Below are 22,493 nucleotides of genomic sequence, written 5' to 3'. Positions count from 1 at the left end.
TTTGCCCAGCAGGGCTTATTCTGCAGCAGCTCACGGGTACCAGAGCATTGGGATTCTTGAGGTGCAGCCAAATCTGGCACAGGTTTCAGTTTCTGCAGTTTTGGGGAAGGAGGAAGACAAAGCAAAGGCTTGCTCCTCTAGGAGGCTGGCCAGCTGTTAACAAAGCTTCCAGGTTTGAGATCACTTTGTTTTTCCAGGTCTCTTCTCCGCTGTGTGCACAGTTCAATGCTTGCGAGCTGCAAACAACTGCTCAAGCAGTTTTGGGAGGGTTGTTTGGTACAAAGCGTCAGGAAAACAAGGCCAAGCAGGAAGGGCCAGTTTAGACTGCAGGTCTCCTGCCAAGTGACACTGTACAGGCACACGAATAGCCCTCAGATTCCTCAGGGATGGATGACTGAGAAGCCTGGAGAGCCCAATCTGGTCCAGCATTCATGTGAACGGGTCCCCAAGGGCATCCAGCCAGGGCTGCTCACCCTGCAATACATCCCTGCAAGCTGCAATGACCTCCCTTTGCTAAGGGAAACTTAAGGGAATCTGACACTGTTATCAGCTTTCTTTTTGTTTGTTTTAAACAAAAGGTATTTCCAACTTGAGAGAATTAAAAGCTGCAGATGCTTCACATAGCCCAGCAGCCAAGTGCATGGGATAACAAACATTTCTTTATGATACAGGATTTTCAAGAATGCCCAAATCTCCAGTCAACATCCATATCAAAGGGGTAGCAATCCAAAAAGTCCCCGGCTAAACAGGTCAGGGCCTGCCCACAGAAAATGCAAAACGCTTTTTTAAGGGAAGTACAAAGACCAGCTCCAGAGCTGCTGTCTCTCTGCAAGCCGTACCAGTTCGTACCCACGCAGCGGGCCAGCGAGAAGAAACTTTAAGCTGATTAAATTAACCATCCCCGAAACGCTCCGGCAAGGCAGCGTTACCTGCACGGTACAGCGATTTTTGCTTTGATCTCCAGGAAACATCTGTTTATTCAAAAGCCCGTTTGCTATAGCAACCATGGTTTGTAGCAAAGGAGGGGGAAGAGAATTCCCCTGTGCTTCGCTAGAAAAGTTGTACCACTACTGGCAGAGCCCTGTGGTTAAATAACTGGGGGCAAATAACATTTTGGCCAGTTTCCAGAGAACCCTACAGACTAACGCTGGAGCATCTCGGCAGGTCCTGCAGGAGGGAGCCCAGGATCCCTGTCCTGCCCTGGAGATCGTCTGCTGGGGCGCGTTGGGTTGTCCGGCAGAGATGCCACCGTCCCCTGGGGCAGGAACATCCCGCAGGGAAGCTGGAACCCATCCCTGCAATGAGACTCCCCTCCCTGCTCCTCTGTCTGTGAGAGCAGACGCTCAGAAGCAGCAGAGATATTCAGAAGCAGGACATCGAGAGTTCCTCCCTTCCTCTGAGGTCTCGGTCTTTATGTGTTATTTGAAAGGGGAAAAAACCCCACTACACAGCCCTCAAGAGGGACACAACAAGAGCCCTGTTGTTTTTCCTTCCCACGTACTAAAAATTATCAGCACAAATTAAGCACCGTTAAGCATTCAAAACTCTCATCTTGGTCACAAAATAGCTTTAAGAAGTCGGTTTTTAAAGTTGCCTGTATACTAGGTGAGGGGGGTTGCCTTTGTGTTTCCAAGTCCTACATCGCACTTCAGAAAGAAAGACTTTAAAATGTGACCCAGCCACAAGGACTCAAACCAGACCTTTTCTTTTTCTCTTTTTTAATAGCATGAGATTCTCAGCTTTCATTTGGTGCCCCCATTTCCAGCAGCTGGGATTTATGCAAAAGAACATCAAATGCCACAGGGCTCATAATAAAACTAAAATCACAAAAGAAGATCACGAAAGCTGCCACCACTGCAGTTTTGCAAGCCTCCCTGGGCTGTTTTCAACCAGCACAAGGCTGTTTGGTCTCTGCAGAGAAAAGGAGATGGGGGAAGGAAATGGCACAAGATGGCTGGTGAGGGCACAGCATCTCTGCGGTGTATTTATATGCCAAGGAAATTCATGCTGGGTGCTGTCATCTCCCCAGTGATATTCCTGGGGATGCACTGGGCTCCTCTAAGCCTTGCCCATGGTTTGCAGTGAGCTTCTGCTCTGCCATGCACAAGAACTGGGGTTCTCCTCCTCCAGCTTGATGCTGATCAGGTACAAAAGCGAGAGGAGTTTGCTGGTTTACGCTTTCATTTAATGCTATGGATTTCAAGCAGCTGCTGTAGGATAAGCCACCTCCCTTTGCACAGAAAGCTTTTTTTTGCCCTGTAAATATCGCATGTCACATTCTGGTTACTGATGCGCAAAGCCAGACCCCGGCAGAGAGGAGCTACGAGGACCTAACGCAGCTCGGGGGGATGAGGAAGCCTCTGCCACCAAAGGGCAGGTTTCCGCACATATTTTCCTTTTTAGTTCAAGAGGCAAAGAACAGTCAACAGACCGATTTAGCAAGAGCCCTTCTCAGCGCTGAGCCCCTCTCGGCACCGCTACCGAGGCTGCTCATGGCACAGACCGAGCCGCACATTATTTGGAGCCAAAGAGCTCCCGCCATCCAGGACGCCGGGCACGCCTGGACCTCCTGCCAGCCTGTCCATGTGCTCCCGCTCCTTTCTCACTTCCAACATGGTCCTTCCACACCGGGCTGCGAGGACGAGGAAACCCCAGCGGATCTCCGACCCACACGCACCCACAGCAGCTTTACCCAAAGCCTGAGCCACTCAAAGCAAAGTCCATGCACACATTGTGCAGATGGTCCAGGAAAACGCTGCCTAAAATGTCCATATGCCATTCGTATCTGTGTGGTTAAGACAATGAAAGCCAGTGTTTGTATTTGGAGGCAAATATTCCCCAGCAGCACTGGTGACCGAGAAGCCTTTGACTTTAGGGAAAACCTGGTAGCAACTAAAAGCCTTCCAGAAGAAGAAGAGCCTGGCTTATTTACTTCTCTCAAAGCCAGTAAAACCCTACAGCATTATTAAGACGAGCCTGAACAACAAAATGCAAATGCCACTCAAATAATCAAATAAAGAGAATGATCCTCCTCCCAAAACAATGGACAGGGCTGTAGCATCTGCCCTCACGGGAAAGCCTCATACAGGAGGCTCTTGTTCCAGTAGCTTCAAAGAGGCTGTTTAATTTTAGTAGGTCAGCAAGCATATGACATTACAAAGCAGTTCTTAGACAAAAGCAGAGCCGAGGAGGTCTGCAATCCATTTTCCCTACAGGAAGGAAGGCAAAGCTTCCTATTGCAGGGAGGAGGTGGAAAGGGAAAGGGGAGGGGGCTGACATTTTAGAGCGAACGAACAAGGCCCATGTAGAAAATTCAGGCAGAGAGCAGGGGGGTAAAAACAGCAGAACAGGGTGGAATATAAACTGGTCCCACCCCTCGCCCAAGCTCGGTGCGTGTTTGCCTTTTTAATTTTGCCGAGATTAGTTGCAATCTCTCCAAATCCCAAGTCCCCTCCTAGGAGAGGTGTTTGCCTTTCACCTCCTCAGAAAGGTACATATTTACTTTGTTCTTTAAAGCACCCAGTGCTCAGCATCATCGTTATTGGCCAGCCAAATACCACATCTCTGGACAACTTGCACCCTCGAAGCAAGCAGCATTGAAGGAAGCGCTCAGCGCTGGGTACCGCAGCCCGCTGAGGGGGGTGTCACAGAGAACCTGTGGGCTTTTTGGATGGATTTTTAAATAAGAAGGGACACCGACCCATGCTGACGCTGGAAAAGATGCTTGCTGAATAAGCAGACACTGTCCAGTACAACAGCACCGTGTAACCGAGGCACGAACTCGGCATGGATTGTTATTCCACAACAGCCCGGTGGCTCAGCCTGCGCTCCGGCCTCGGCTCTCCCGGCACGACAAGCAGGGGCTGAGGGCTCTGACTGCTCAGCTCACAAGCGCAAGTCTCAGAAACTGAGATCTCTTTTTATTTTAACTCTAGTAAGATTACCCTGGGAGGCCACGAAGGCATCTGAAGCGTTAAAAAGAGGAAGGAAAGAGTGACAGAGCTGAACGCACCCTTGGACACTCCCCTGACTTGCCAGGAGTTACATGAAGGAGCAGATGAACTGGCCAAAAATGTGGGTTTGGAAATCCTCTTATTCACCCGATTTCTACATTCTTGACACAGGCACATCTGCACAGTTATTCAGGTCTAGCATGGGGCAAGCGTACAAGGGTTCACATACCCACCCTCTCCAGCCCCTGCACCTTTCCCATGGCAGCGTGCAGGAGCTGTTCATGCTCACCTTCCTCTGCTGCCAGGGACTCAAAGGAAACAGAAGGCATGGAACAAAACACCAATATATATACACTTGCCAGGCTATGGGAAAGAGATGCAGGAACCCGCTGTTCCAGCTGCAGCACGACTAGCTGTTGCGCTAAGCCGTGGGATTGCATTTTATGTCCCTGCGCTCCACCATCATGGGAAAAGGAGCTCTTGCTGCCAGTTGCCTCTGCGCTATAGATGCTGAGCTAGAAATATGGCACAAATCAAAACCCAGTGTCCCCCTTCCATCTGACCTTTCAAAAGAGGGGCTGAGGTGCCCTCATCAGTGCCGCATTTTCTACCTTTACCAACTCCCCACGGTGGAAAAAAAACAAACCAACTCCAGTTTTCACTGCACAGTGAAGTTATCTTGCTCTTCCCTGGGCTATTTATAAGCAAACTGTATTCTAACTAAAGCTGCTTATCAAAGAAAGTGGGGAAAATCCAGGCACTGATCACACAGGGAGTGTGAGTCATTTCTAACCCACGCTGATGCTCCGAGCTGCTCCAGAGGTTTTCCTTCACTATAAACTGGCTGTTTCCTCTGTGCAGAGTGTGTAACACACAGCTGTATGTGTCACACACAGCAATGGCCCCTTACCCAGAGCTTGCCATCCCAGTAAAACGCTCCCAGCAGCTTGACGATGTGCCGGTGATCGCAGGTCGCCAGTATTTCAATCTCCACCATGTAATCCTCCAGCTCATCTTCACTCTTTGTTTCAATGACTTTGGCAGCCGCTAAAGCACCTGTTTCCTTATTCTTAGCCTGCAAGAAAAAAAACCAAACACACAACAGCATGAGTGCCAAGGCAAGGAAAGCCAGGAGCACACGTACGTGCACAATTCTCACTCCTCCGATTCACATGCTTAGTACCAGCCACAACACGAGCGTGGAAAGTCGCAGATGCATTTCTGCTTCCTAAATATGCCCATAGCTTCCCAGAGGAGATGAATGCTGCAGCAGGGCCAGAGCATCCTCCTGCCTCCCTCCAGCCTCCAGTGCCCACATCACTGCTCGGCATGGGGAAAAGGGGCTTTTATAAAACATCCCACTGTGGATATTACCACCAGAGGAGCTGGGCCAGCTCTGGTTGTGACCTTTCTTACTGCTTTGCAGTTTATATATCTGTGTTTGGAAAACCTAAGTGGGAGCTTACAGTAGGATGAATTCCTCGTGTAAACACTGCAAGCCCTGCTGAACAGTTTTATATGGCTTAGGTGATAGTATAACTGTGTGCCAAGGACCAGGGGGAGGGGGAGATGGAAATAAGGAAAAAAACATGTAACAAACGGAAGAAAAATAAGGGACCCCTGAGTCTCTGCTGGGTTTTGAAGACTTGCTGCGCTCACACCAGTTGGAATGGGCAGCTGTGTCTTTACCACAGGGGACAAACCCATTTCCACCTGGGCTGGCTGCCCAAATGCAAGGCAGCAGCCTGTGCTGGTTGCAGAAGAAATTAGGGTGTTTGGGGTCTTTTTTTGCTCAAGTTTCTTACCGAGTTGCTCCCAGGTGCCCAAAGGAGGGCACGCAGAGCAGGGTGCAGGGGGGACGCGGAGCACAGCAAGCCCAGGGAAAAGTGCAGCGCTTCCAAACGGGAGCTAGAAGTGCCCCACTGTTTGCTCTGCACTTACAACATTGGGAGAGGTCCAAGGAGGGGAAGTAAATATTGTGAGAAGAGGTGGGGCTTCCCCTGGAGCTCAGCCACCGCACGCTTCCCACCGGCGGGTCCCGGCCAGCTCAGCCCCGCCAGGATGCTGGGGCCCTGCAGGCACCTATAAAAACCCAGGAGCAGAGCACGACCCCGTACCCCACAGCATCATCTCCCACTGGGAGCTCTGAAACAACCTGCCCTCACCCCTGAGCCTCGGGGGCCACTCCGGCAGCCACGCTGCCACCTCTCGTCCCGCACCCAGGCTCGCTAAGGCACCCAGGGGTGCAGGATGCTGAGCTGGAGGACCGTGGTTTTGCAAACTGGGCTGCAAGCTGTGGGTGAGGGAGCGGCCGCAGCCCATGTGTTCGTTGTTCTACTCCTACAACTAGTGGGCGAGCAACCCAGCAATCGTTTCCTTTCTAGATAAAAGCCCATGTACACCCTGCTGGGCATTCAGTCTTTTAAAGACATCCTCAACAGAATTAGCTGCTGCCTTCCCCCACCACTTTGCACTGTCCCTATGAGCATATTTTCCCAGCTATCTCCATCTCCGTGTCCATTCTATCAGGGGACACTGCAGCGTTCATCCCACACCAGAGGGAGATGCCCACGGGCTGGTGTGGGCACTCCTGAACTGAGCTCAGCAATTCACGCTTGTCATGGCAAGAGCTTTGCAAACCCAAGGAGCTTCTGCCTGTTTTTCCACCTTCCTTTGCTCTCTGTCTGCTCATCCTCCAACCCTGACAGAGATTTGTACAGGCAGCGTCAGATTTTGGCCAAATACACCACACAGTCCCCCTGTAACTCACATCTGACAATTCCCTTCAGCTTCTCTGCTGGTGTTTTCCCACATACATATTATGACAGAGGTATTATTCCATGAAGGTTTATTGGAATGCTGAGCAGGATAAATGCATACATTGCCAGCCCTGGGAGCTGGTTTCAGACACCTCACGTTTTAGGCTTTAAAGCCCTTTTCCTGATTTCTGCTTATCCTTGTGCAATAGATCAGAATCTGCCCTGAGACGTTATCACAAAGCAAAACACGTGCTGCTCTGACCTCAAAAAGCCAAGGTAGCAATTAGGCAGAAGGAACCAGCACCTCCAAGGCTGTAACGTGCAGACCCGGATGATACCCCTCATGGCAAGGGGGGGACACAGCACCAGGCTGAGCAGAGGCAGCATCTGCGGGCGGCAAGACAAGGGTTGTCACCAGTTTCTGCAGCTTCACGCCTCATCTTGCAGCACAGGAAATGAAAACTTCTCTCGTGGTGGGTGTTTTGGTTCTTCTTTCAATCCCAAAGAGAGGAAGAGGCGATGATTTGGAGTAAAGAAGAACACCAAGAATGACCAAGAAGGCATCCCAGGTTGACTCACGAACAGCGAGTTTGTTAGACAGTCACATAATTTAAAATGCAATCCTGCAAAATACACGGTTTGAACTACAAATCCAAAGTCTTCTGCAAAGCCTTGCCTAATTACATGGTCTCCAACACACCAAAGTCCATGTGGAGAATGCAGAGACGGGGAGAGAGCCTCTGTTTTCAGGTAAAACACCCCCAAATGCAAAGCCCCTTTGGAATTCATGGTGTTTCCCATTTTTTCCAGTGAAATTTGCGGACCAAAGCAAAAGAACCACCCAGACGGTGAGAACCCAAGTGCAGAAACTGTTTGTTGCCAGCCCATGACCTGCAGCTGGTCAGTCAAAAGCACACCTAGTTTTCACCTTTCAGCTCCTGCACTCCTGGACATTTTAATGCTATGGATAATTTGCCCCTGGAGAGCTAATTAGCATCACAATAAAAAAAACGAAGCAGACAGCTGCCAGCATAGCGCCCATGATGTGCTACTGAACATGAGATTCATTACAGTATTGGCATTTAACACCTGAAAAGCCCTGATGGCCACTACCAGCCCTTGTGCAAATGAACGCAGGGCGCAGACCGCGGCTGACAGGCGTGTGCAGAAACGGGACTGGAACACGCATTCCACAAAAGCAAACACAGTGAATAGAAGTTATCCAGTAAACCACCTTCAGAAAGCTGTGCCAGCAGCCCAGCTTCAGGATACACAGCAAAGAACCTTGCTGGTGCCCTCTGGAGCAAGAGAAGAGCTGGACATGGTGCTGCCAAACACTCTGGGAATACCAGGGAACAGGGATGAGCGGGATTGCCCCCAGAAGGCAGAAGCTCAGAGAAACTGCTGCTTGGCTTATGGATTTAAGGGGCGAGAGGTGCCTGTTCAGGTAACAGAAGAGGCTGTTTGGCCTTTGCCTGTGACTCACCCTCCAAGCGATGGTGAAATCCAGATTGCGACAAACACGGGAACTATTTTAAGCCTCTAAAGAACGCGTTACCGGAAGGCACGGCCAGTTTCTAGGCGAGGCAGAGGAAAACCCTGCGTGAACTCACACTCACTGGTAGGAAGAACAGAGCTAGGACCGAGCGCAGCCCGATTGCTTCGCCTACGCTTGCTTATCCACAATCTTCCCAAGCCAAGGGACAACCTTTTCAAAGCTGCTCTGCAATCATGTGCCACCAAGTTTTTGGTGCGAGCTTCTCTTCCCATCCTTCAATGCCTGCTCTCTATGCCAAGAGAGCTGATGCTTCAGATATCGCTGTTAGAGAACCAGGAGTAAAGAGGCTGGTGCTTTCAGGGGATGCTGCACTTGGGGTTGGTAGTTCTGAATTCCCCCAAGCCCCCCATATTCACCATACTCCTGTTGTGTGTCTCTGTATGCAAGCAACTGTTCACTTTAGTATTTCTCAGCGAGTACATAATGATTAATTCCCCCGTAATGATTAATCGCCCTCTGATGAACTTTGTCTGAGCTCTGTGCATCAATAAACAAACCCAGGATAGACAGGCTTGAGTCAGTGCTCACATTATTGCCAAAGAATCAATGGGAGCTGAAACACGTTCCGTGTCTGACAAGCCCCCTAGAGCCAACTTCAGTTTGTCACCATAAATGAAGCCTGTCTTGCATTTTTTTTTGGAAATGCTGAGGGTGTTGGTCTCTTCTCCCAAGTAGCAAGGGATAGGACAAGAGGAAATGGCCTCAAGTTGCATCAAGGAAAGTTTAGATTGGATATTAGGAAAAAATTCTTCCCAGAAAGGGCTGTGGGGCATTGGAACAGGCTGCCCAGGGCAGTGCTGGAGTCACCATCCCTGGAGGGGTTTAAAAGGCGCTTAGACGAGGTTCTCAGGGACATGGGTTAGTGCCAGAGTGAGGTTATGGTTGGACTCGATGACCCTGAGGGTCTCTTCCAGCTGAAATGACTCTATGAATCTAACTCAGCAGAGCAGGTGGTGACCGACGGGCGCAGCGGCAAGGCTGGCACAGCCCTGGCAGAGCCCGCGGGGTCTGTCCCGGGGGCATCGGGGCGGGCAGGGCCCCAACCACCCCGGCTGCACCAGCTCTGCTGTTCCAGCAGCTGTGCCAACAGTTCTGCGAGGGCCGGGGGGAAGTGGAAGTGGTTTGCAAAACAAGTCAAAAAGTCTTAGTTAAAAAAACAGCAGAAACACTTTCCTCTTGTTTTACAAGCTTGAGCAAGCAACATCACCCAAGAGTTCAAGCTATAGCCAAGGACTTGCTTTATATGTAGACATGCCAAAAATGTGCGACTCAAGCATGGCACATACACCTTTTCTTGCCTTAAAAGCTCAGCAACGGCCCAGCAGAAGGGGGTGAGAGATAACCAGCCCAAGCAGCTGTACGCTGGTCAAGGAGCAGAAAAGCTCCACGCAATGGTTCAGACCGTGCAGCCAAACACAGCAGCAGGGGCCAGAAGAGGCTTCTTCACTGGTACAACCCACTACAACCCACCTACAGAAACTGAGGGGAGCTCGTGGTCCTGGTGAGAGTGAGAAGTGGACAAATTTCCATGCAAAGTTTGGAGAGATTAAAGATGCACATGGATCCAACACCTTCAACCTACACAGGCTTAGAACCTGGAAGCACAAGACATCCTTCAAACCACTGGTCCCCTGGAAGAGCGCAGTGATCCAAGGGAAGCCCTCCTGCCCTGGTCTCCATTCAGTCAGTGCCACAACACTGTGCTAGAAAAGCATCAGATAAGCAAGGCCTTTGAAGAGAAAACAACAAACCTGATCTCCATAGCACAGAAGTGCCCAGGGAGGACACCCCAGCAGCGTGACTGCGCTCGTGAAGAGAGAAAAGCAGGGCAGGCAGCAACTCAGCACCAACAGATGCAAGCGCTGGGGTCCACCAACACCACCTGGCTTTGCTGGGCTCACAGCTTCCTTTGCTGTCCCTCCTGCCTACTGAAATACCGCACAAACATTTTGGTTGGTTAAACAAGGACACGGGCTATAAGGACAGGAGCACAGGTAGGTGCCAGGGAATTGCACAAGAAGGGAGAACGTCAGGAAAGTCTCCAGGTGCCGGATGGGCAGAACATTCTGTCTCGACGAGCAGATGTCTGGAGGGTAGAAGCGAGGTGCTTTTCTATCGCCCAGCCAACAAAACCCACAGGAAACAGAAGCCGGTTGAGGCTGCTCCAGCGGCACTAGCGCCCATCAGCCCACTGTTAACCAGGGGCACGTGTCCCCTTCCAGCCCCGTGTCCCCAGGCAGCACGCACAGGCTGCATTCTCCCCTCTGCAACGGCAGCAAAGCCGCTCCGGCCACCGGGCGATGCCGGGGGGTCTACGGTGCTGAGCCCCACGTGCCACCGCTCCCCAGGAGCAAGCCTGTTCAAACACACCTGCTACTTCATCACTTTAAAGACGTTTTTAAGCGGCTTTGCTCTTCACAGCTGAATCCCTTTCGGCTCAGGGTCTCGGGCTGCAGGAGGCTGGCAGTGCTGGGGGCGCAGGGCAGCACAGCCCCTGGGGACCCCCGAACACACGGTAAGTTTGGCTTGAGACTCATGAGGAAACCCCCAGATTTACAGCCAGCACCATCCCAAGGATGAGAAAAACACCCATTTTTTTCCCCCAAGGAAACTGCACACTCAAAAAAGAAATGAAAATAACAAGATGTGCTGGGCAGGGATTTTTCTAAGGAACAGCGATTGCCACATGCTCGAGAGCGAAAGGCTCAGAGCCTTCATCTATGCTTTCTCTTCCATGCAGCTGCCCACGGCTCCCACTGCCAGCAGGGATGCCAAGCTCTGGGCCGTGACACTGAAGTCATTATCGAAATATTTAGGCCACGCAGAGCCATCCCTCTCCCCAACACACAGACACAGCCGCGGCTCCGCAGAGTGCAGGACCAGCTTCGCTTGGATGCCAGCAGGGACGCAGCATCACGCCTCTCACCGAGTTTAAAGTGAACATCAAGTTTAGAGTTCAATCAGGTTTAATATTGTTGGGCTCTATAAGTAAGGAAGTGGTATCTTCCCATTCCTCTTTTCTCCCCAGCTGAAACATTTTAAGATAACCCTTCAGCTATTTTAAGGGACAAGGCCATAATATGATGTTACCATTGGTCTTTAATATTTTTTGTGGCAATGGTTACAGTCAACTTAAACTTTCCCCTGCTCCTCTCTCTCCCTTCTTTTTGTAAAGCTAACCCAGCAGATTAGCATCTCTCTGTGACACCCTCTGCAGGAATTACATGTTAAACCCCTCGTGAATCAAACTGAAAAGAGCTGAGCCCGATTCACTTGAGCCAACTCGTGCAGAACCAGCGCGGTGCAGGTTCAGCTGATGAGCAGAGAGGGACAGGGACGGTCTCGTGACTTCCAACGGGCCCATTGCTGTGAAAGCCAGCCTTACAAGGCAGCTGCACAACATTTAACAATTAGCCTTTTATTGCCCAAATTTCAAAACAGAGCATTTATAGTCCATAGCATGTGCAGCACTAATACCACCATAATAGACGAGATAACCCAAATTCAGCTTTATAAGCCGTGTCTTAAGAAGAAAGGAGACCAACAACATAAAAGGCAGGCTTACAAGTTGCTGTGGCACAAGGGCAAGTTCAAGCGAACAAACCCCTTTTCTGCTATGCTGGGGGCTGCGAGCACTAACACCACCACAACACATCAGATAACCCAAATTCAGCTTTTTAAGCTGTATCTTAGGAAAAAAAGGAGAACAACAGCAGCCTGTCCCCACCCTGCGAGGAGAAAACCTTATCGGGGAGCCGGTGTCCCCATCAGCGCGCCCTGGGAAGAGGAGATAGCATTTCACAAGAGGCGCGAGCGCGGCAAAACCGTCCCACCACCAGAAAAGCGGCGAGTCCCGGGGCTTCTTCCAGCAGAGCCCACGCTTCCCAAAGGTCACGTCAGCCCCTGCTAGCTCATGAATTCTCAACGCCCAGAAGAGCCCTCACATATCTGCTCCCGCTGATATTAATGCAATTACCTGCAACAACACTGCACCGGTTAATGAGTTTTGCAGGACTGAGATGCTATTTAGCAGCTCCAAGTGCGCAGCCCACGGTGCTGGCTGCGCTCTGAGCATCTGCACATCCCCGAGAGCGGCAAAGCTGGAGATGTCCCTGCTCATGGCAGGGGTTGGACTGGGTGACCTTTGATGGTCCCTTCCAACCAAACTATTCTGTAATTCAAAAACAGCTCACGGGGGTGCTGCTGCTGCTCCTCCCTCCCTGCACACACCAACAGATGTTGACTTGGGACCAGTGAAGCCACAGCCATACACTTATACAAATTTTACCCTAGGTGTTTTCAAAGAAAAATTAAAAAATCAAGACAATTAAATGAAACAATATTCCCTGAAAATAAAACAAACAGTTTCAGAACAAATATGAGGCCTTGGTACTTATTTAAAAAATGTTCTTTAAGCTCCAATGATTGTTTGCTGCTACCCTTATCTACAGTCATGCTGAATAAAGCTACAGCTAACTGGAAAGTTAAATGTACTCACGAGGTGTTAATGCCTACATCTTATTATTTGCAGTCTCTCAAAGAAAGCAAAAGTAACTACAAAGAGCGCTATGCCAGAAACTGGTTTCTTGACCAACAATGTTGCTTCAGCATGCAATGAACTGGTTCACAGTTGTTGACGACAAGAGGCTTTGTATTTGAATATGGCACGTCTTTTGGTCCATGTGAAAACAAGTTTGAATGATAAATATTTTCTGACACTTTGGAGTTACTGTTGCTCGTCCCATTTTCTTTAGGTCAACATATGGTTCATGGCAATACTGTATAGGTCTAAAATCTCTTTACAGGAAGCAGTCTGGGGTGCGACGAGTAACATGCGGTTCACTGTACACTTATACAAATTTTACCCTAGGTGTTTTCAAAGAAAAATAACTCTGCCCTTTTTAATGCTGTTCGTAAAGGGTCCGAGTTAGGAACTTGTATTTTCACAGACCCACAACCCCAGTGGTGCTGCAGACTGCCCAGGCTGCACAGCTCATCACAGCTCCCAGCTGCTGGCCTAATGACTGACTTGAGAGCATCGATTTAATGAGCTTTGGGTAACAAATGAGGTGGGTAACAAAGCATATTTGGCACGCAGCGTGTTGCTATCTATGGGCTGCTATCACTTCCTTATCATAACCTTACCAAAAACAAGACATTAGTAGAACGAGAGCTAGAAAGAAACAGTCTCTCCCCACCCCCTTCCTACTTCTCAGCTTCATTAACCTCTGCAATGTGTTTCGCTGCTTCCTCATACAACCAGGTCCTATTTTGCTGAAAAAGGTCTTTGTGTAAAAATAGGGAAATCCCATTAGTTTCCACCAGCTGCAACTTTCTTAAGGTCTGCTGTATACATTTCAGGCTCCACTATGGATTTGATTCTTTTTAATTAACATATATTTAAATCAAGCCTGTCCTACTTTTTTTTAAATGCTGTGTCAAACCAGTTCAAGTTTGCTGAGCCGAGCGCAGGGGGTGACCCAGCCACCCTGACAGCAACACCCACCAATAAAACCCCCGCACAGCCGAACCCTCCTTCCGCCTGCTCTAACCTGGCGCCGTAAAAACAAAACCCGCTAAAAAGAGCGTGTTTCTTCTTTCCTTCACATCTAGATTTCCTTTTGCGGCGCTCGGGGACAACGGGCTCTTTGGAGCGAGTACAAGCCGTGGTGCGCCGGGCAGGATGCGGCGCAGGCGGGTTGTGTCACCTCCCCGTGTTTCCGCGTGCGGAGAAGGGGCGGAAGACGGATGGGAGCTTAATTCAAACATCCTGAAACTCTCACAGCCGTACAAACACCGCCTGGCTCCAAACCATCACTTTTGTGTGAGAAGCAAGTTGAATTTAAAGCGGCTTCGAGACAATGATTAAAATTGTTCATTGTACCTTGGCCACCTACGTCCTCCTTGCACACAAGCAGGTTGGTTTGTTTGGGGCTTCTTTGTCAGCTGAGGAAAACAGGAGGTCAGGCCTCTTCCTTCACACCTCCATCCTATTTGCACCTGGGGTAGTGCTCCAGATTTAGAGAGACACAGAAAGACAATATGCAAGTTAAATCTTAGCATGGCAGGACGCTACATCCCAGCAATAATGCTGCTGACTGTTATCAGGGCTTCATGGTGTGTGGCACCGGGATAATTTGGGATTCTGAAACAACCAAACAACATCTTGCACAAGAACTCTTCAAAAATCAACCGCGTCTGGTCACCAACCAGGATGGAGAACAGGCAGAGCACGTGGAGAATTAGAACTTCACTAAGAAGAATAAAATAGCCTTGTGATTTCTACCACGGCGTTAACCCACGCCCCCAATCAATCGTGTTAAAACATCTCAAAAGCGGACAGTTGCCTGAATGTACTAGTTATAGATGGAGTGAACTTCTGTTTATAAACACGTGGCCCTCGCTGTGTCGTTTACTATAACGCACATTGTCTTTGGGATCAAAGAAGATGGAAGTAGTTGGCGATAGGAAGATGTTACTCCTTGACATCCTTAGCCCACAGTACTTGGAGTTACTCTGATAATTTTGTTATTGGTGTGAGGCTGGAGTTAATAGCAGAGGCATTCAGGTATGATAACAGACATAAAAACCAAACCAGCTACTTATAAAGTAGCTTTATTCTGAAAGTTACCTACTTTGCATATGTTATACATGTCTAAAATAAAAGAATAACTGATTTCAATCCTTTCTAAGTTCTTATTTGTCTCAGAAGCCTATTAACTTATTTTACAATGTTTACTTCATTCCTATCGTTGCATGGGAAACTTAAGCAAATATAAGCAAATAACTATCGAGGAGAAGAGAGAACGTTGCTACACACAAATGGGTTTCCCATGCACACCACCAAGTAAACTGGTAACAGAAGCACTGATCACCACTGGTGCTACTTTTGGAAGGATAAATATATTAGAGATTTAAATACGATCCTTAGGAAATGCATTTTATTAGGTGGTAGGATTCTTCGCCACAGAGTTCCACTTCAGGGATACTTATGGCCCAGTTTTTTTAGAGAGTTTCTATCAAATAGCATGATAGAGACAAGTAAATACAACAAACCCCAGGACACTGTGGTCAAACACCTCTGTCCTGACCCGCAACCAACCCGCTCCTTTCCTGGCCTTCTCTTTAGTTACTACTTATGTCTCAATTCTGAAGAGGCAATGCCTTCTTAAATGAGACCATCAAAAACCAGCTGCCCAACAGCTAATTCACAGTCCCCATCTCCAATGATGCAGGTGATGGGGGTGTCCCAGAGGGGTTGCATCCCCAACCTGCTCCTTCAACTGGCCCCAAACACAAGTCTCCTCCGCCAGCTGCTGCACCGCAGTGTTTCGGAGACAGTATCAACGAGAACGCCGTTGCTTTAAAGTGCAAAGTACAGCGAGTCTCTGGCGTTTAAAACCTCCATCCTCTACCATCAAGTTAAACATTAATAGCGCTGGACGTGTCCCCACTCTCAAGGAGCTGGGCTCCTCTCCTCGCTCTGAGTTTCCTGCCGGCGAGGACCACAGGAATACAAATAATGTCACCCCCCGGAGGCTCGCAAAACTTGGAGGCAGCCCCGAGACTGCTGACTTCCAAGAAATCTCCCTCCATTCATTGCACCGACAAGCTTGGCAAGGAACACCTCGTCGCCTTACAAAAGCATCGCTCTGAAAACAGGCGATATAAGGGGAAAAGCGGAAAAAGAAAAGAAAAGGAAAGGTTGTGTCTCGCCTTTCGCCTGCCCCAAGCGAAGCGCTGCCCTCCCGCACCCCCGGACGACTCGCTGCCTTTGCCCCCCGCCATCCCAGCGTGCGGGATGCGCGGAGCCGGCCCCGGGTCCCACGCGGGTTCTACTCCCCGCTGCCCGGTTTGCTCAGCGAGCGGGGATCCCGCCGCTCCAACGGGCCCCCGGCCCGCGGGAGGAGGCACCGCCACCCCCGCGGGGCCGCAGGTGCTTCGCCCCCCTCCCCAGCCCGGACCCACCTTGTAGACTTTGCCGAAGGCGCCGTCTCCCAGCTCCCCCACCACCTCCCACACCTCGCCGGGGTCCAGGTCCCGGCGGACGTGCTCGTACTCCTTGGAGCGCCGCTTCTCGAAGGTGGAGAGGCGCAGGATGCGGCGGAAATTAGCGAAAGCCATTGCGGAGCGGTGCGGGGCTGCCCGGCGGCGGCTGGGGAGCGAGCGGAGCCGCCTCCCGCGCCCGGCCCCGGGGGAGGACGGAGCCGCTGCGCCCGGGGAGCGGCGGGGCGGGAGCGGGGCCGCCTCCAGCCGCGCACATGGAGCCGGCGCCGCTCCACCTGCCGGCCTGGCCCCCGCCCCGCGCCATTGGCTGCCGGCCGCGCTCCGCCCGCCCCCCGGCGCGGATGGGCACGGGTGGGCACGGCTCGGCTCGGCTCAGCTCGGCTCGGCTCGGCTCGGCTCGGCGTGGTCTGGCACAGCCCGGCTCAGTTCGGCCCCGCCGGCAAGTCATGTCCCTGAGCAAGGCGGGGAGTCATAGAGTCATAGAATCATTTCAATTGGAAGAGACCCTCAAGATCATCGAGTCCAACCATAACCTCACTGCAGCACTAAACGATGTCCCTGAGAACCTCGTCTAAACGCCTTTTAAACCCCTCCAGGGATGGTGACACTGCTCTGGGCAGCCTGTTCCAATGTGTGACAGCCCTGACCGGTGAAGAATCTGAACCTCTGCTGGTGCCACTTGAGGCCATTTCCTCTTGTCCTATTACTTGCTACTTGAGGGAAGAGACCAACCCCCTCCATGCTCCAAGCTCCTTTCAGGCAGTTCAGAGATCAGAAGGTCTCCCCTCAGCTCCTGTTCTCCAGCTGAACCCCCCAGGTCCCTCAGCCGCTCCCATCACACTTGTGCTCCAGACCCCTCACCAGCTTCGTCATCTCTGCGCTCTCTCTAGTACCTCAACTTTTTCTTATGATGAGTCACTCCCCATCACCCGTGCCCCCAGCACAGCGAGGAAGAGGCCAGAGCATCTGGAGATAATGCCAAATACAAATAACACTGGAGACCTGGTAGGAAAGGTCTGAAACTCCTCAGCAGCTGCTGTCACGTTCCTGCCCGCTCAGCCCAGTGTACAGAGTGTGGTGAGTGAACAACATCTGTACAGCTGCGCTGCTGGGGGCCGAGCAAAGAAACACATCTCCACATGTAAAAACACAACCCTCAACTCCCTTGGCAACAGAGGGACATTTTCTTCTTCCCCCAGTTCATCTCATGCGAAAATACCCGAACATAAACATTTGAAAAACTCCCAGTAGCAGGAATTCGAGTGTATCAGCACCACGGGCACCCACCATGAATTTGCTTTAGAGAAGATGTGACCCAACTGGTGTCAAGTGTGAAGGTTTCGCATCCTCGTCCCTGGCACAACTTCAGATCCTCTGAAAAACCAACTTGAAATCAAGTATTAAATGGAGACATCTAGGGGAAACACCCGACGGTGCAGCCGTGCTTGACAATATCTCTGGTGTTAACACCGGACTTAGTGGTAAATGGTTGTCCGGGCAGACAACAGTGACACCACCACTGCTCACACCCGTGCGTGGATTTTGCCCCGTTAATATGTACAGTTAGTGAAGCCGAGGGCACAGATGAATTGGCTCACTCCATCTGATGTGTGATGCAGGCGAAACTCAGCACAGGCTCTTGCTTTGGAGAACATCTGGGCTTGGTGTTTTCTCATTAATTCCCTGGTATAGCAGACCCCAGGGTACTGGGGCTGTTTGTTGCCTTTTCTTGTCTTTGCCATTAAGAAAATAAATGGGTTTACCCTGATATGATCAGCCTACACATTTCTATTGGGAATTTCCCGATACTAATGCGTGAAATACTATGTAAAACTCTGTTCCATTTGTGGTTGTACATGAATTTCAGCTGCCTTTTTTGAAGAAAGTTACATGTTCCCCTGCTTCTTCCCTTCGCCCCACTGAGTTGTAGGAAAAACAAGCTGACAATGCAACCCAAGTATATCCCAGAGACAGAAAGAAGCTGAAAATAACTGAGCACTCTTTTTTTCACCTAACTTCATGGGTTTTGGAGCTGATCTGATACCCTGCATAGATCTGCCAATACTGGAGTAAGAACAGAGCAGAATCAGAGCAACTACTGGCGGAATTTCATCTTTTTAATCTCAGTTTTTTCCAGGGTTTAGCTATTGATTTTTAAGTTATCATTCTTATTAGTGGCAGCGTTTTTATTGTGCTAAATGGATGATAAACACTTTATATCAATATAAGAGCAATTTGGCTTTCAAACAACTGACTTGGACAAGAGCTTGGGCATTCAGAAGCTGCCATCTCTGAGCTGTCGCTCCCAGGAGTGTCACACAGGACACTGTCAGGTCCTGGAAGCTGGAAACACCAAAGCCCTGCAGGGGCTGCTACGCGGGACCTGCACAGCACGGACCAACAGACTTTGGGTACCACTCGTCTGAGGTTGAGATTGGCATTACAATCTAAAATAAGTCCTTAAGTCTATGCTATCTTGCACATTTTAATCAGACTTAATGCTCTTTAGCATTGTAATAATTTCTGTTGCTCGGTTTAAGTACGTATTATCCTTTAATGCTGAGTGGAAGGGGAGCCTTTGCCTCCACATCTGAGGGGATTGCTTGAAAATGTGGAAAAGGCATTGAAGTCGTGGGATGGAGGTCGTGTCTGGTTCTAGTGCAGAGTTTTCCTCCTGTGAGGGGCCGTGGCGCTGACTCTGCTTTGCTGATCTTCCACAGCCAACCGAAACGCAGCTGAAATCTGGAATCTTGTGTCCAGTTGTGGCCCCTCAGTTCCAGCAGGACAGGGAACTGCTGGAGAGAGTCCAGCGCAGCCACCAAGATGCTGCAGGGAGTGGAGCATCTCCCGTGTGAGGAAAGGCTGAGGGAGCTGGGGCTCTGGAGCTGGACAAGAGGACACTGAGGGGGGACTCAGTCATGGGGATCAATATGGAAAGGGGCAGTGTCAGGAGGATGGAGCCAGGCTCTGCTGGTGACAACCAGTGATAGGACAAGGGGCAATGGGTGCAAACTGCAACACAGGAGGTTCCGTTTAAATATGAGAAGAAACTTGTTCCTGGTGAGGGTGTCAGAGCCTGGCCCAGGCTGCCCAGGGGGGTTGTGGAGTCTCCTTCTGTGCAGACATTCCAACCCGCCTGGACACCTTCCTGTGTAACCTCATCTGGGTGTTCCTGCTCCATGGGGGGATTGCACTGGATGAGCTTTCCAGGGCCCTTCCAACCCCTGACACTCTGGGATTCTGTGATTCTGTGATCTGCATTTAGATGCAGTAAACTGCTCGTAGTCAGCAGGAGTACTGCGGCACTGGCAGAGTATTTCCAGCTCCTGGATGTTCACCGAAAGAATTACCCGAACAGTAAGTACTTCTGAAAATGAGATTTGCTTTAATGCTCTAAAATTACAGGCCCTGTGTAATGTTTTGAAAAGAGATGATACACAGAATGTTACATCACTTAGGATTTAAAACCAGGGATCACAGGCATCACAAATATTGTGCTTCCGGATGTTACAACAAACGCAGCACTTTGTAATACTCATCAACTAGCGGCTCGGTTAATACAAGTGCTTGGCTGTACCCCAGGAAGCTTCCAGATACAGCATAAATCAGTGTCCCCCCTGCTCTATCGTGCCACGGCTGCTCTGGAAGGTTACACAGCCTGGCTGCTCCTGCATCAGCCTCTGAAGTGCGTGCGGCTCAGGGGAGCACGCGGAGCCAGCGAGAGGCATTTCCAGCTCCCTTCAAAGGTGTTGCTTTCCCCTTCCCCGTTTGTGAGAGAGAAAAAGGTCCAGGAGCCTGTGTAACCTGTTTGATTTTACGGTACTATCATCTCTGCACCCCAGCAGCGTGCGAAGCCGCGGGCTTGCTAGTGCTGTACAAACACGATAACCAGGTCCTGGCACGACCAGCAGATCATCGACACAGGAGCCACCCAGGCCGGCCACAAAGGAGATGGACACAGCTGTGCAAGGAAGGTGCCAGGAGCACGGCAAAAGGGGGGATTTCTGGCTCACTGAGTGAATTCCTCCGTACTACAGCAACCTCACCAAGTAATCCTTTCCATAAACCGATCGTGCTCTGTGTTAGACAGCAGGGGGGTTTCTTGCCAATAGCATCCTCCATGTGAGGCTGTTTGCAACCCCTCTGCTGGTTCACAGCTTCCCCACCTGCAGTTCTTCAGCCTATTCCCGTGTTTCTGGTTTGTTGGAAAAGCTCTTTTTTCTTCCAGGAGAGTTGAGAAGACAGAGAATTACGAGCACTCTAACATCGCTTTCTGTGCAGCAATCACACATGCCCTTTTCATAAATTAAGCCATCTTATTAATACTGTTCTATTAATTCCAAACAGTATCTTTTGTCTGCTACTGTGTTTTAATTGTCTGTACAAGCTGTCTGGGAGCTAGTGGGCATTTGAAATAAAATAAATTAAACTTTGTTAATTATTGCTGTTAGCTTTGCGCAGACGATGCCTCAGAGCTCGCTGTCCTCCAGATCCGCAGTTTTATTGCTCTGTCCATGATGTGAGTGACCTGAACGAGGACCAGATCATGCCGCTGGTCGATTTGCTGGACTGAAACACGAGAGGGAGGATTCGCTTCAATGCGTTCTACACGATGGCATGCGGGCTCCTGTCCCACGAGGTGCGGAGCCTGCGGGTCCTGGGGCCGGTACAGGGACATCCGCACCATCCAGTGCCCACGGTGGGGGAATCAGCTCACTGGAGCTGATCTTTACTCATTGCAAACAAGGGGTGGAGAGGGTCCCTGGGTCCGTGCTGCTGCACTGAAAAGCAAAGCAGGGAATTGAGCAGTCCCCCTGTTAACAACAACCTCACTCCTCTGGGATAAATCCACCTCTGGACCTGTTGCCAGGTAGGAATCGTCTAAACGCTTCTCCAGGCTCATGTTGCCCACTTGGGCAAGGAGTTGTCCAAAAAACAAGCCCTTAGCTGTGGGTACCTGTGGAGAAGAGAGCAGAGCACCTGCAGCCCGAAGCCCCGTGTGCTCCCACGCGGCTGCGCTGCAGGAAACACCCGGGTTTTGTTATTTCCTGCGGGAGGTCACATTTGTGCTCTGGACACGACCACTGGTTGGTGTTCCGCTTATCCTTTCCAAGCAGGAAATGGGTGCTTGTCATGTGTTTCTAGACCTTTCTGCCCCAAAACAGAATCGTCCTGAAAAGCAGCTCACCCACCGGCGCCCGGGACCTGCCTTTCAACTGCTAATTGGATTGATTTTAACAAGTTTGAAGCCACAAAGGTTTCTCTTCAACATCCAGAAAGCAAAACTCCAGAAGACATTCAAGGACATTCCTGGAAATGAGGTGAAATCAGAGAAATTACAGTCAAAAGAGAGGGTGTGAAAATGCCCCTCAATTCAAAATCAGTCCTTGGGATTCATTTTGCACCACAGCTGCTTCTTACTGAAGCCCAAAGTTTTCTTCCTGGGGAATGCAGGAGTGGGTCTTTGGTGATTTACTGCACGGTCTGAACTGAAAGTGTTTGAACAGGAAGATATAATTTTTGGGGACTAAGCAGGCATATTCCTGTCCGAGGAGACTCCAGTGGAGGACGCGGGCAGGACTGGCAGAAGTGCCTTTATTTAAAGCCTCTTTCTTCTGAGTGCACTTGTAGCTTCTCACCACTCTCCCTGCTCTCAGCGGTCCATTCTCAGAGCTGCCGGCCAGGGGCACCTCGGCAGGACACGCACCCATCCCTCCCATTTGACTTTGCCACCAGCTCACCCGTGTCCCTCTCTGCACTCCTGCGCTATTTCAGATCCCCCCCAGCTCCAAAGTGCTCTCTGAGTGATGATCACCTGCAGCTACACCTGTAGGGAACCTGTCATTACTGGGCTGTAGACACCTCTTATCTCTGTCACAAGCTTGACACCTTCCTCATGGTGTCAGCACCTCAGCACGCTCCAGAACATTTAGCAAGACAACCGAGGGAGATCCTGTCTCTTTCTTCTTCTTTCTGCTACTAGATTCTTGGGTTATTGTTTTTTATTGATAATTCTCCTCCTCCATGTTCCACCACCTCTTTGATTATTTGCTACAGATGGTTGTTCCATCTCTGCTGCAGCCCTGCAGGACTTGCAGCCTGTTTCCTGGGTGGTGTCTCAGTGTGGTGGGTATCAAAGCCGCTGTCCTGCCCAGGGCCTGCACACAGTTTTCTAATGTCCTCAGAGTCCTTTCCCAGAATAAGCTGTTTCAGCCC

The 22,493-nt window shown here is 50.4% G+C and overlaps 1 protein-coding gene across 1 annotated transcript in view; it reads right to left on the bottom strand.

The window, feature by feature from the left end:
* The window catches only part of STK10 (serine/threonine kinase 10), a gene marked incomplete at its 5' end in the record, with an annotated part of 42,741 nt that extends 26,347 nt beyond the window's left edge, over positions 1-16,394 (bottom strand). Inside the window, 2 exons of the mRNA XM_080353201.1 lie at positions 4,864-5,028; positions 16,239-16,394. Of these exons, the coding sequence (XP_080209327.1) occupies positions 4,864-5,028; positions 16,239-16,394 (321 nt within the window). The remainder of the gene's footprint in view (positions 1-4,863; positions 5,029-16,238) is intronic.
* Between the last annotated feature and the right edge of the window lie 6,099 nt (positions 16,395-22,493).

Source organism: Nesoenas mayeri (genome assembly GCF_963082525.1).
Source record: "Nesoenas mayeri genome assembly, chromosome: 14".
In the NCBI taxonomy this organism is placed as follows: domain Eukaryota; kingdom Metazoa; phylum Chordata; class Aves; order Columbiformes; family Columbidae; genus Nesoenas; species Nesoenas mayeri.
The sequence above is the reverse complement of the archived record's forward strand: the minus strand, read 5'-3'. Positions and strand labels throughout refer to the sequence as shown.